The sequence below is a fragment of the Chaetomium globosum genome, genomic scaffold (genome assembly GCF_000143365.1).
Source record: "Chaetomium globosum CBS 148.51 scaffold_2 genomic scaffold, whole genome shotgun sequence".
NCBI classification, from domain to species: domain Eukaryota; kingdom Fungi; phylum Ascomycota; class Sordariomycetes; order Sordariales; family Chaetomiaceae; genus Chaetomium; species Chaetomium globosum.
The window spans coordinates 331,672-345,734 of record NT_165977.1 but is presented as its reverse complement, the minus strand read 5'-3'; the positions used below and the strand labels follow the sequence as shown (position 1 = coordinate 345,734).

The 14,063-nt window shown below is 55.1% G+C and overlaps 5 protein-coding genes across 5 annotated transcripts; 2 read left to right on the top strand and 3 right to left on the bottom strand.

Moving 5' to 3' along the window:
* Positions 1–193: 193 nt before the first annotated feature.
* Positions 194–1,030, bottom strand: CHGG_02245 (uncharacterized protein; the record flags this gene model as incomplete). The annotated part of the gene is made up of 2 exons (XM_001228760.1): positions 194–666; positions 1,000–1,030. The coding sequence occupies 2 exons, from the start codon at positions 1,028–1,030 to the stop codon at positions 194–196; spliced, it is 504 nt and encodes a 167-aa protein (XP_001228761.1).
* A 500-nt stretch (positions 1,031–1,530) lies between these two features.
* On the bottom strand, positions 1,531–2,478 carry CHGG_02244 (uncharacterized protein; the record flags this gene model as incomplete). The annotated part of the gene is made up of 2 exons (XM_001228759.1): positions 1,531–2,055; positions 2,365–2,478. The coding sequence occupies 2 exons, from the start codon at positions 2,476–2,478 to the stop codon at positions 1,531–1,533; spliced, it is 639 nt and encodes a 212-aa protein (XP_001228760.1).
* Positions 2,479–3,276: 798 nt separating this feature from the next.
* On the top strand, positions 3,277–4,464 carry CHGG_02243 (uncharacterized protein; the record flags this gene model as incomplete). Its single annotated transcript, XM_001228758.1, has 2 exons — positions 3,277–4,168; positions 4,238–4,464. The coding sequence occupies 2 exons, from the start codon at positions 3,277–3,279 to the stop codon at positions 4,462–4,464; spliced, it is 1,119 nt and encodes a 372-aa protein (XP_001228759.1).
* Positions 4,465–7,610: 3,146 nt separating this feature from the next.
* CHGG_02242 (uncharacterized protein) lies at positions 7,611–7,985 on the top strand (the record flags this gene model as incomplete). Its single annotated transcript, XM_001228757.1, has 1 exon — positions 7,611–7,985. The coding sequence occupies one exon, from the start codon at positions 7,611–7,613 to the stop codon at positions 7,983–7,985; it is 375 nt and encodes a 124-aa protein (XP_001228758.1).
* A 2,349-nt stretch (positions 7,986–10,334) lies between these two features.
* Positions 10,335–13,905, bottom strand: CHGG_02241 (uncharacterized protein; the record flags this gene model as incomplete). The annotated part of the gene is made up of 5 exons (XM_001228756.1): positions 10,335–10,526; positions 10,619–10,836; positions 11,489–12,233; positions 13,111–13,298; positions 13,749–13,905. 5 exons carry the CDS (start codon positions 13,903–13,905, stop codon positions 10,335–10,337), a joined length of 1,500 nt encoding a protein of 499 aa, XP_001228757.1.
* Between the last annotated feature and the right edge of the window lie 158 nt (positions 13,906–14,063).

Below are 14,063 nucleotides of genomic sequence, written 5' to 3'. Positions count from 1 at the left end.
GCCAAAGTCAAATTGTCATTGTCCCCCTCTTCCCTCTGTAAGGGGGGTTCCAAACCCGTGATATCTCTCTCTGAGCAGCGATAGTAGCACCGCATGCAACCGCACCTGGTCTAAGCCGAGTGATCTCTCCGGCCTAAGCCGACCGATCTCTTGCCACCACGTTCTGGGCCTTGATCCATTGACCCTCCTGTGCTCAGACCTCCTGGTCTACCTTCCAACAGTTGTCCGACCCCAACCGGGAGACAAGCCAGTCGAGGCGCAGCTTCGTATACAACGAACAAGCCAGTTGCAAAAGATCGATAAACCAGCCACTGCCCGGGCACATGAGGTTGACGGTGCCCTTGACCGAGTCGCCTTGTATGCTGTGCACCAGCGGCCGCAACGTTGTCTCGTATGCCTTCAGCGCGGCAGGGATGCTGTCCCATGGGGTGGGATCCTCCTTCTCGGCGGCCTTGCTACAGGCCCGGGCTATCTCGCCAGCCAGAACGTAGGCACCGCAAAGGGCCAACGAGGTCCCTTGACCGGTAAGGGGCGCCGGGCAGGAGGTGGAGTCCCCGAGAACCGCAATCCTGCCCTTCGACCAGTTGTCGAGCTTGATTTGAGCAAACTGGTGCGAGTAGAAGTCGTTGGCCTCAGGCGAGTCCAGCCCCTGAGCAGTCGCGAGAACTTGAACGAGCCAAGCAGGTCATGCTTGAAAGCATTAACCCACGCCTGCTTTTGCTCGGGGATGGTCCCATGCTTCGTCGCCTTCACAAACTCCTCATCCGCTCCCGCATACCTTAGAAACACCCGCAAACAATCCGGCTTGTCCCTCCGCGTCAAGGAGAACCGCCGTCCACCAAGATGGAGCCACTAAGGGGCTAGCCTCATTGAAGCACCCCGGCTCCCCTGGCAAAGGCTTGACCACATCTGAGTTTTGGCCCTCGGCCTTCTTCGGTCAACTGCGTGCGCATCTTCCCAGGCCTCTCTTCCCGGCGGGCCGCCTTGCCAAAACCTCACCCGAGGCCCATGCACATCTAGGGATGAACATGTTTGGCAAAAGGCTCGAACACACCTCACGTATTTGAACTGTGATGACTTCAACGATCACACCTTGCCAATCGGGATATTCGTGGAGACCCACACAAGGAGACAAGTTTCAGCTTGGGGTTGCATCCCGCTTATGCCAAGTCTTGTCGTGTTGTGCGAGCCCCTGTGGGCCCGGACCTTTTCTGGCGAAAACAAAACACGATTAAAAATTGCGCAGGAGAAGGACGATGCTACTGCCCGCATAAAGCCTCAAAAACGCGGTGTGCTTGAGAAGATCCCCCGGGTTATGATAAGAAAGCAGGAAAAATATGTCAACAAATATTTATTTATTATTTCCTACACCGATATGCCCGTGGGCGCGCCGGTCCTTCTACTGCTATTTACAAAGGAAACCGTACCGTATAGGCCGGATAAAAACCTCTGTCTACCACTTTGAGACAACAATCTATGAATCCGTCATACTGCAAAAGAAAGGAGGCCCTTTGCCGGCCTCCGGGCCCTCTAGCCCTCCCCATCCACTGTTTCTAGCTCCAGCCTTCTGGCCAGCCTGTACTCCAGTAGCCGGCCAGAGTCCATCAGCCAGCCAAGGACCTTCCTAACAAATCTTCTGCTCCGCGCACCTACTCCCCGTAATACGGTTTGTAGGTCCCGATGTGACCGAATCTCTCTGCCGTCCCACGGCCTTTGTAACGGCGGGTCGGGGCACCAAACCACCAAGTGCTCCACCGTCTCCCTGCCTCTCCCGCACTCGCAATAGGGGGTGCGGACCTCCGGGACTTTCACCCTGAACAGGTAGTCCCGGAGGCCTATATCCCCGATACGGGCCTGGGAAAGGAGGGAGCTCTGCGCCTTTGTAAGACCTTCGTGTCTCATCAGAGCTTTGTCGGTAAATAAGAGGGCTGGGGGGTCTTCGTCGGCTATCCTCCTGTTTAATACCCTCTGTCGAGTAGTACTTTGTTGACTAGCTCTCTGTTGTTCCCACCGGGCCTGCCAGGCCAGTTCGACCACCTCCTTGGTATTCGACCCCTAATGTCAACAAATAGATAGTGACGGTCCAGGTGTTATTAACTAGAGCTTGGGGTTTCTTCTTGGAGAATTGTACCAGCCTGATGAGGACTATAGTCGGACCACAAACAACCAACCTGACTCGGGAGCCATTGAGTGCAGCGGCTACTTCGCTAAGTACCCTCGGCACCGATGGTGTAACAATGGAAATCCTGATACGAGGTTGATCAGGCGGAACGCTGCTGATGGAAATGAAGGGCCTGAATTCATTTGAAGGGCAGGTACGTAAGTGCCAGGTGCAGAATTTCATCTTATCGGCAAGGCACTTACGCTGCCCCGGTGGCAGTGGTTTCCAATGGCAAAACCCCTTGCTGATTTGGTTTTGATAATAAGATACCTTAGTGACCGAGATCCAAGTCTGAACTGATGCAGCCCCACCGGCATATCTGCCTGCCCGCATGGCAACACTGCTTGCGCAAGGCAATTATGGGCGCATGACGTCGAAAAAATTGAGATGAAAGCGGACTAAGCGTGCTAAGAATTGCCGCGTATGATCCAACCAGATAAAAGCCGGCCAGGGCCAGTTGCTGGGGGTCAGGTTTTGCGAATGTCTCGGACACCAACAGACAATTGCTGCCGCTCACGGTCAAAAGCCAACACACAGTGTCGTGGCATCGCCGGTTTCCATGGTTTTTCCTTGGAACGCCCCTGGGGAGCTGTTTTCGGGCTTCCCTTCCCCCCCTTGTCGAGAACCATAACATCTTCACCCCCAAACCAGCGGGTTTCAAGGGGCCAGGCAAAAGCGGTTGTACTGAATTTACCCCCTAACTACCCTTATCAAAAATAGTAGTTGGAACAACGCAGTGGATGTCTGCTCTCACGCACACTGGGAGCGAACGAAGATGCTCATCGTGAGTGCCAAACGGGCGCGTGCTGGTTAATCTAGCCGTCATCGCCATCGCAGGCCTTCTCATACTCAGTGTCTCACTGCCGTCATCTCGACTCACCCTCCGCGACCTCGTCACACAAAAGCTCCCTCCGACACCACCTCCCCCTCCTCCTCCACCTCCACCAAAGAATGAGAAACCTCCTCCGCCGCAAAAGAAATACAAACCCACCCCAACCTACCTCCCGCCGCCCATAAAAGACAACTTCCCCCTCCTCGCCACCTCAACCGCCCTCCCCCCCGTCCCAAAATGGAACCAACCGCGCGAAAACGTCCACAAAGACTACGACCTCCCGATGCCGCCACCCCTCCTCATCGGCTTTACCCGCAGCTGGCCGATCCTCCTCCAAGCCGTCGTCAGCTACATCACGGCCGGCTGGCCGCCCTCGCAAATCTACGTCGTCGAAAACACCGGCGCGCAACAGGCCAACGCGCGCGGCCAGCTGACCCTGCAAAACCCGCTCTTCCTCAACCACACCATCCTCACCACCCTCGGCGTCAACATCCTCCAAACCCCCACCCTCCTCAGCTTCGCCCAGCTCCAAAACTTCTTCCTCGCCCAGACCTACACCCACAACTGGCCCTACTTCTTCTGGAGCCACATGGACGTGCTAGCGCTATCCTTCGAGGACGGCCTCGAGGGGGACGGACTGACACCGCGCTACGACCAGCCAGGCTACCGCTCGCTGTACGAGCTAGCGCTGGCGGCGCTGCGGACGGCGCGGGAGGAGGCGGCGGCGGAAGGGGCCGATGAGAGGAAGCGGAAGTGGGCGTTGAGGTTTTTTTCGTACGATCATCTGACGCTGGTCAATCCGGCGGCGTATGAGGATGTTGGGGGGTGGGATACAATGATTCCGTATTATATGACGGATTGTGATATGCATGCGCGGTTGGCGATGCGGGGGTGGGGGATTGAGGATGCGAAGGCCGGGGTGATTACGGATGTGGCGTCGACGCTGGAGGATTTAAGTGCGTTGTATCGCGTGGAGGGCGCGTCGGTTGGGTTTGTGGATCCGAATCCGCCGCCGCCGCCGCCGAAGAAGGGGGAGGGGGAGGGGAAGGCAGGGGAGAAGGGGAAGGGGGAGAAATTGAAGAGGGATGGTTTACCGGTGGAGGATGGGGGGGAAGAGGACGACCTGAATCTCGCAAAGTGGCATGCTTTACGGGAAACAGCCCACCGGATGTTTGGTATGTTTCTGGTTCTGCTGCCCCCACTAATACGGCCGGGGGAGGAGTACTGACTGCGGATATTTGCAGACCACAAGCACGGCGACCGCGAGCGCAACACATGGCAGCTCGGCCAGCACGGCGGCGAAGGCGAGCCTTTTTACTACCACCCTGCCGGTCTTGCCGAGGCGCTCGACCTGCTCACTGAGACTGGGAGAGAGGTGTTTCGGCGGAAATGGGGGCACCGGGACTGCGCCTTGATATCGGCCGCTGGTCGGACATTTGAGGATGCGTGGAAGGTGGAGAAGGATTGGTAACAAACTCGATTTATTGGGACTGGGACTGGATGAGCCAAAAGAAGTGATGAGTGCTTCCCTTGGACTACGGGGAGGCGCCCGCGTTGTAACTCGGAGATTCACAGCCATGTATACCACTACGTATATACGCCCGGGGATGCCCTATTTGCATCTTGCGGGTAGGGCAGATAGCACACCGGTCTTGAATTTAACAAGCGCGTCCCCAATGTATCACGGTGCGTCTGGTGTTCACTCCACTGGCCATCTAGTCATCAGTTGTGATTTTGGCTAGGTACCAAACCAGCTGGTCTTAGATATCAATGGCTTTCACTGCTAAGTGCTGATAAATCCCTTCATCCATCAACCGCGGGCTTGTAGTTCAAACTGTCGTTGAAGATTGGTGACGTCACACGAACCATCGTCCGCTTCGGGAGGTCATCGGACTTTCGGGTAAGGCCCCTGAGACCCTCCGGGAGCCCGCCGATCGATCACATGGAGCCATTCTCCCGTCAACAGCATTACGGCCTGTGATCAAGACCGTTTCTCTTATTTTAATATACTTATTTCTTATCACAACGTTTTATGCAAAGTGGTTCGAGTCAAGGCCTTTCCGGTGTGCAAGGATCTTATTTCCCGTTTTGGTATCTCCGAGACTCCGAGAGGCTGTGGGTGTTTGGTATCTGACTCCGCCATGGTTCGATCACGGCTAGTGTAGAATACCACGACAGTGCCCAGTTTGTCGAGTCAAGGCGGATTAAAAATGAAATAAACTTCGACAACAATGCATTGGCATCGCTTGCTTGAGCGTGACGAAAACGGAAGGCGGAGGGTCGCGGTCGGATGGGCCGGCCGCCTTCGGCCCCTCCTTCCCCCAATGCACATGGGCGATACTGCCAAGTATTATCGGGGTCGCTGTTTCAGGAAGGACATCACCCGAAAGCTTCCAAATCTCGATCCGGTGTTCCTCGGTGTCTGCCCGCTCTTACCGACTCTTCTCGCATTTGTTCCTGGGGTCTTCGTGATTAGGGAAATTGGTGTTGATGTTGACGCAGTCCGAAGCATGTGAACAGCCCCTCTCATTTGCTATTCCTGGCTGCGGGGGAGATTCGGAAAGTGCTTGTCTCCAGTTTTGCCATGTGGCTTTCAATTTCGCGCCTAATGTGGGGGTCCCAGCCCTACTGCCGCCGCAGGAGACGGTGGTGACGGAACGGCTATGGAAACCGGCCACGGAAACGGAGCCACCTGATGGCACCTGAGGCCTAAACTGTCGTGGCAGCCGGAACGAGACCCGAGGAGGTCGCTGTCACGAACAACAAGCAGCCAGCGCATGAGCTGTGCGCCACGATGCCAAACTGCTGGGCCCAGTAAGCTGTCTTTGCAGATTTGGAAAATGCCCAATTCAGGCACATAAACAAACATTCGCCAAACAAGGAGAGGTGCACGCGACACCACTCGAGCAGAGTGAGCTCCTCTTGTCATCCTCGCGCGCCGGGACTTGGCGATTGGGTTGTCGACGAGGTACGCCCACGCGGTATTGTGTATTTTGGTTTTGGTGCTACTGCATCTCATCTGTCCGTCATCCTCGCGATCATCAGGAGACTTTCCAACTAAACGGATGGCAAAGTTACTTTGTCACAATAAGAGCCTGTAAGCATTGCGACCAAGCATCGGGACGCGTGGTTGCGTCATATGTCGCTGGCAATGCGGAATTTGCGGCTGCAACAGTCCAGGCGGATTCGCGGTGGGATTTCCTGTGCCTTTCCTCGCCTCCTTGTATCGGGCGGCGGGCATCGGGCGGCGGATCCTCAAAATACCTAGGTACCTAGTCAGGCAAGTCAACGTTGCGCGACCTTTCGTGTTTACATCTGATGAAGGAGGGCTGCTCTGAATGATATTAGCCGCCAGATCGCGGGGTACCGAAGGTGCGGCTCCGCCATCTCGCTATTGATCTAATCGCCGCTGCGGAGTGATCGCATCCATGATCGGAATCAATTTTTTCGAGAGGCGGGTTCTGATTCATTTTCCCGTGGCGATGTACCCGAAAAAATTGTTAAAACGGAGGGCTTTCTTTCATTGAGCAGTTTGCGAAATCAAGTTCACTGAATTCTTAAACTTGGCCACTCACGAAGACGTCATTAAATCAAGATTCTTTTCTGTTGCCCGCTTGGCTAAAATCCCACAAACGCGGCGATACTTTTACAAGGCAGGCTCAGACAGGGAAGGCGGTGGCTCGGGTGGTGGCCATTCAGCGCAAAAAACCCGCGACACAGCTTCGCGGTATTTTTACAGGGTGCCACGGTGCCCACCTCCCGCCTCGTCTCCGCCTGACAGCCCAGCGTGCCCCACCATTGGGACCCTTCGGTCAGTCGGGCTGTCAATTCCCCAACTTTTTCTATCCTCCAACCCGCGCATCACGAGAAACACCAAGTCACCGGCACGGCGCGTCAAACATCTAGTGTGCGCGTTCCGATACCTATCACAGATCATCTGTTTAAACTCGGTCGCGTTATCTCCGTGTCGACAAGCACCCAACTTGAACAAAACGCATTTGCATAAGGTATTTGCAGGGTTACAGCAGCTGAAGGCAGGGGCCGCAAGCCACCAATTGCCCACCCCCCACGCCACTCCGTTTTCTACCGCCAACCCGGCAACACCCCCTCCGCAAATCCCCTCCTCCGCATTGCCGCGCGTTTTTGTCACACGGGACTTCCACAACTGCGACACATCTCGGCTAGCCGCCCGCGATTCACCATTTGCGATATATACGAGGCAGCCTTTCCGTCTCGACTTGCGCAGATTTTCTTCGGGCTGAACCAGAGCGCGACACGCCCGACGGACCAACGTGTTTTTCGCCCCAGATCGGCCCCTTGACCGCCGTCTTGCGCCCTGGCCAAGCCTTTGCTGACTTGTGTCTCGGCGACTGGTCAGACGGAGCTGCGAAGCCACGACAAGGCACTTGTTGCATGATCCTGCGCATTCACCGAAAACGGTTCCGTTGCCTTTATCAGGCACCCGCCCCCTTGTCCCTCAACACACGAGGCTCCCCTTTCATCCACATTAAGAGCCGCTTTCTTTGCTTCTCCGACAGTACCATCTCGATTTCACCCACAACAAAACCTTAATCTCGCAACCGCCATCAGCCATCACCACTCGCACAAACACTCAACATGTCTTCATCCGAGAGCTCAACACCAAACCACACGCCCCAACCTCGCATGGTTGTGCAAAATCTTTACATCCCCGACGCGGCTGCTGACGAGATTGACTTGGCCAGCCAACCATGGATGATGGCCACCATCATTGATGATGATGACCTAATGTTCGGGGGCAAGCCGCTGTGCGCGTGGTACGAGGAGGACCGGAGGATGCTGAGCTCAGCCATGGACGTGGACGATGAGGAGCCGAGGGGACGGCCGCGCGAGCGATCCCGGGGCAGCAGCCACCACCACCAGCAAGCGCATCAGCAGCCACAGCATCAGCATCAAATCCAGCACCAACATCGCCGCCATCACAGCAAGAAGTCTACCGAGCCAAAACAGTGATCGGCCCCGTCCACAATCCGGGTCGTCACGTGACGTGGCTTGCGCAACGGGACACATCTCACATTCGCTCAATCGCCACCACCGACATCAACGAAGGGCTGGATGGCTGATGTCAGCCGGCATCGTCGCCAATGAGACAGCCGCCAAAGGAAAGCCTTGGTGGCACCATCAATTTGGTCCAGCCGAGATCCCGCTGCCAGTGGCGTCCCATCAGCCGGAACCACGTCGCGACAGGTTACACCGGACCAACGCATCTGCTTTCGCTACTCCCTTGGGACTGTCGGTATCATTTCGCCCGGCCCTTTCATCTTCGTCCCGCCCAACACATTCTTCCGCCACCACCACCATCACCCCTCCGCTTTTGGCGGCCACTCGATTTATTTTTTCTCTTGCATTTGTCGGTTCTGTGAGGGCAAACATCACTTACATTGCCGGCTTACTCCCTTCTCTTATCGGGCTGCATTTGGCTTCTATCATTGTCGTTTGCTGCATGATACCACCTTGACTTTGCACGTTCGACTCGATATCACTGAGTTTCTTTCCTGTTGAGCATATATCCCGGGCATCACATCGACCATGGAACGGTTGGGCGCAGGGTTTGTGGGTTTGGTCAACCCAACTTGGATTGGGCTGCGTTTTTAGAATTCACCGCAGAGTACAGCTCTGTATGGTTGTGCATGGTATTCGGCTGCAACAAAGCCAATTGGGAGGAAGGCTCTATCTATCAATGGGACACAATTGCCATATCATTCATTCCCCTCCACTGATGCTATTGACTGTTCCATGACTGGAGGATGACCAAGAGACGAAGCTAACACGATTAACTGGGCTGAGTTGTCCTGGCTCCCAATAATTCTGAGTATGTCTGTACTAGCAAGCTTCCCGTCCAACTAAAAGAGTCACCAGTGTTCTGTTACTTGTATTTCAGCTTACCGTAAACCATGTTCCCCTCCGCCTCAAGACTATCCGCGGTTTCCGGGTGACTGCGGTCCCTTCCTGACAAAGACCTGCAATCGCAAGTCACTGGACACAACAGGGCGCCAGTAGCCATGCAATGGGTAGGAATCATACTCATTCTCGAAGGTTCTCGCTACTCTCGAAGAGCTCAAATCGCCTCTAGTAGCACAAAGAAAATGTCAGTGTCTGGCCCCCCCATGGTTGGGCCTGAAAAACACAGAGATTTTCCCAACGTACCTGTAGTTCCCACGGCTTTTCCACTTCTCGTTTTCAGGTCCGGTGTTGTCTTCCAAAATCGGCATAGGTGCATCCCATATAATCAGAGCCGGTCTGCTGATATCTGTGATGATCTGTTTCACCGGGATTTGGGGTGCGATGGAGACAACCGCTGTCTGTTCATCCACCTCAAGGAAGCCAGAGAAAGGGTGGTCGACAGCTTCCATTGCCATGGGCCCCATCTCAAGAACGCGCTTCTCCAACTCACCATATGCCGGGTCTTGAACGAGAACCCGAATACTGATCGTATCTTGGAGGATATGAAGAATATGGCGAAGAGAAAAGAGTAGCTTGTGCTGCATCACGCTCCTCTTATTGTCTTCCTCATCCTGTTGGAGAAAGAAACCGCCCAAGCCAAAGTCAACAATATTTCTGACGCGGGGACAACCGAACGGCGCAGAGCGTTGTATAGCTTGCGGTTGTATTCACCCTCGAACCGTCTCCGTGGAGTTTCTCAGAGGCCTGCGAAAGCGTCAGCTCAGGAATAGGGGGAATTTGCCTAGGCATGTACGCTTTCCAAATCAAGGCTGCGCGGTCTGTGACGAACCTACCTCGGGACCCTGTCCTGTTAGGGTTCAGCTTCGGTTGAAGGTAATCTCTCAAGGGTGCTTAGGTTCGGTGCAGCCAAAGGGTGCACAACAAAGACTTGTCTCAACAGTAGGCTCTCGAGCTTGTAGCGAACTGTAGTTGTGATTGCTAACTGGAGAACTCCCAGAGCTCTCCAGAACGAGTGACTATATACTATCTACGTCCATAGGTACCTTCGTACCTATGTTCCCTGGATCGTCTTATCCTCCAGACGCTCCGCGCTGGATCGTCTTATCCATTTCACGATCCCACGGATCGTGAATTCCTCGACACGCTCCGTTTCTCATTGGCTGGTGCCCCATCCCTAATGATTGGCTCGGGCCGCTCCCAGCGCGGTCCCGCATGGCCACTGCATGCGAGCCATATCCGTGACACGGTCCAGTCGTCTAAACAGTTCGCGTTTCGCCGCAGGAGATACTGAATGGTTGAAAACACCACCGTGGCATAACCGGCTGGCCGTTCGTCCTGGGCCCACTGGACGCGCTTCCCTTCCTATGTTAGAAGCCACATGGACGCGTCTCCGGATCGCTAGAGCGCATCGTAGCCTTCTGATGCCTGTTTTAAAAGCAACATGTCATACAGCTCTTGTGCCTTATATTGGGCGAGGATCTTCTTTTCCTCGGCCTCGGCTTCGGCCGTGCGCGTCGTGGGGGATGCCATGGTATGAAGCTTGAAGTCTTTGGTTAGTTTCATGCGTTGGTGGTGCGGCGAGCGAAATATCTGTACTCACACTTGTAAGATGCACCGACTGTTCGTTTGTCCGACGGAGAATAAGTGACTGGTCTTGTTTAGCTTTTAGCTTTCGTTCTCACAAACAGGCTGACGATGGCCACCAAGTCCAGTTTCGTGAATTTCCCAGTCAGGCGGGAAGAAAAGTGCTGCTCCAGAATTTGAACCGGGGATGGGCTTGCCTTGGAAACATTGTCCGAGCGGTTCTTGGGGTCGGTAAGGCGAGGCAGGCACCATGAACAGAGTTTTGGCTCCAGTCTGGGTCCGGGTAGTCGCTGCTCAGCAAGCTGACATAGATAGGCTGTGTCAGGAGCATTTCACTCATACGACTAGAATTCCGGGCACTGGGAACAAAGTATAACTTCGGGGGGATGTCATGTCCCGGCCTCCCATGGCAAAAGAATGTCTTCGGCGAGTGGTATTGTGGAGTATGGCATCGATGAGAATGTCCATAAGCGCAAGTTCACGTATAGCGCGGTTCATGACGGGAGAATCATATCTGAGACAACGAGCCCATGGTCCACCTTGTACCCCTTGAGTCACATGCCAAATCCTTCATATTCGCTGACTGCAAAGTACACGCTATACTGGCATATCCATACGCGCTCGAGTCTCCTAGAATCATGTCCGTGTCCGATGCATCCCCATACCCAGATATCCAACTCACAGCTGCACAACAACAACAGCAAACCACCCACCCTCCCAACCAGTCTCACCACCCCTACCCCCTCCAAACACTCCAAACACCCAAAACAACCACAACGCCCCTCACCATCTCACCATCAACATTGTCACCATCCCCATCCCCCCCCCCATCTCTTCACAAACTCAAAAACACCCCCTCCCCCTCCTCCAACAACACCACCAATACACCCCGCCCACCAAAGTCAACACCCCCACCTCCACCGCCACCGAATACCCCACCAGCGCAAAGAACCTGTCCCCATCCTCACGATGATGCCTCCCATGACGCGGCGGCCGCGCGATGCTCAGCACGGCGACCGTGATCGCGAACAGCAGCGCCAGCGCCGCCGCCAGCGCCGTCAGCACCAGCACCGTCGCGCAGGCCATCTTCCCTGCCCGGGGCCACTTGCGCACGTAGCGGTTGTTGAGGGGGTTGGGGATGGTGATGTGGTGCTCGGCGTCGGTGAGGTGCCGCGCGCACGTCTTCGGGTTGGGTGGGTTTGGCGGCGGAGCGCGCTGCGCATTAGGGGGTAGGTAGGGCGGCAGGCTAGGTGGTGGGTGGTCGGTGTCCGCGAGGGAGGTGATGGTGATGTTGGCAGTGGAGAATGGGGGCGGGGTGGGGGAGGTGAGGTTGTCGTTGCTTGGGTTGCTTTTCTGGGAGCGGTAGGAGGGTGGTGGGTCGCTGGGGATGGTTTCGTGGGGGCCCGTGTTGGAGGTCAACTCGTACTCGTTCTCGGTAGGAGGACGGTTGTAGGCTTGGTCTTGGTGCCGGACGTTTCCAGGGTCGCGAGTGCGAGGCGTGTTGGGTCCGTGTTTGAGGAGCCATGTCTGATGCCTGTTTGTGTATGGAGAGTGCGTAGCGGAAGGGTCTATGATAGGTGTAAAGATTCTATTGCTCGGCATAGGAAGAGGAGGATGAACACGCGCTGCAAAAAGGAAGATGCCGTAGGTGTTGTTATGGCGGGAACTGCGGCGAGAAAACAAGAAGCCCTGTAACCGCAGGGATGGATAGTGCTTTACCGGTTTATAGGTTTATGAACGGAAACTAACACCAGCAAGAGTGATGTCCATGGTGGTGGCTTCCAATGTTCTCCATTCCAAATCATCCGACATCTGATCTTGTGGAAAGGAGCGTGGTCTTTGGTATTAGGTATCGCAAACCACGCCGACGATAGCTGACTCAATATATTACTATTATTCAGAATCAGCTATGACCTAGGGCGTACGGGGCCCTCAACTATTTAGTGTACAGGAAAACCGTGCCCTCCCGGGCCGGGTGAAAAACCCATACCAACAATCAAGGAACGATGCGTTCTGGTGAGTCTGCGTATACAAAGAGAGGAGGCCTCCTGGCCTCCGAACGGGGCGCTTCAGGCCGCCGCTTCCAGCTCGAGCCTCCTGGCTAAGTTGTACATCGGCAGCTTCCCCCGAGTCCATCAGCCAGTCGAAAACTCTCCTCGCGAGCCGTGCAGTCGTGGGATTGATGCCGTGTAGGACAGAATAAAAGTCCCGTCGTGTCCGAATTCTAGTTCTCTCCCATCTTCTAGTCAACGGTGGGGCCAAACACCACACTACCAGGTGTTCGGCAGTCTCTCGTCCCTCGCCACACTCGCAGGCAGGAGTCAGAACCTCCGGGACTCCCCGTGTAAACAAGAAGTCCCGTAAGCCTATTGCTCCCGTCCGGATTTGAATCAGCAGTGAGCTCTTCGCCTTGCTGAGACCGTCGTGCCTCCTTAGGGTTTCGTTCCGGAATAGCGTCTCCTGCTGATGGTCAAAGTCGTCCGCCGGCCTGAGTGATTGCCCTGCCGTCCCGTTCCTTTAACCACCTCGCTTTCCAAGCCTCTTCTACTACCCTGTTCGTATCAACGGTCCCCCCCGTCCAGCGCATGACCGTGCCCGCGGCTCTCTCCACCGCCGTAGGCCCTTGAGGTCCCAAGGTTCGCGGTCGGCCCCTGTTGCCCCTCCTCGAGCTAAGTCTCTGCTGTATCTTGCGGCAGGCGGTGAGGACAACGCTCGCCGCCGTCTTCTTGCCGCCTCGACCGTCGTCCAGATCGGGTCGTTGGAGTCGGTTTTCGAAATCTGCAAGCCGTTTGTTTAGGTACAAGTCCAATGGTGGTACCCATGTCTCTGTCTCGAGGTTACGGATGGGGGTAGACTTAAAGGCTCCCGCCACAATCCGCAAGCTCTTGTTCTGGGCCGTTCCCGAGGGCCTTGGTGATGCCTTTCTTTACCGGCTCGCCTCCCACATCTGTGGAGATGTGAAACGATGATGCGCCATAGGCCAGCGCCGACCGGATGCACTTTGTGTACACTTCTCGCGCTTTGGCTAGCTGACTCAATATATATTATTGCCCGATATCAGCATTTTCTCAGCAACACTTGATGGACGACACTGAGCAAGTATAGGGAGGTAGGTACGTACAATGATTCGAAAAACGAACACAACATCCCCTTGAACACAAAGTATTTTACATCGGCTATTCGAGGTGTTTAGCAACTAATGAGGCGTGTTCCAAGAATCACTGGCACCTGGAAACTCCTGAGTCCCGTGGTTGTCTAGCGGAGCATTGCCACGCCTCGCGGTGCGCTTCCACTCTTCATGTTTGGCTGATTCAGGGGCACCAAAGTAAGTAAACTGACACTGAAGCTTGGTGTAGTTTGCACTGCGACGGTAAGACGTAAACATTGTACCCTTTCCAATCCATAACCCCTGAGATCTGGGTCGTGGTAGCATGTGAGATGGGGGGAACCCGATTACATCCACGGTGTCCCTGTTAGAGACACGGCTTCTAACCGAACTTTTCTTGGTCAAATGAAAGGCTGATCCAATAATAACCCTGGTAA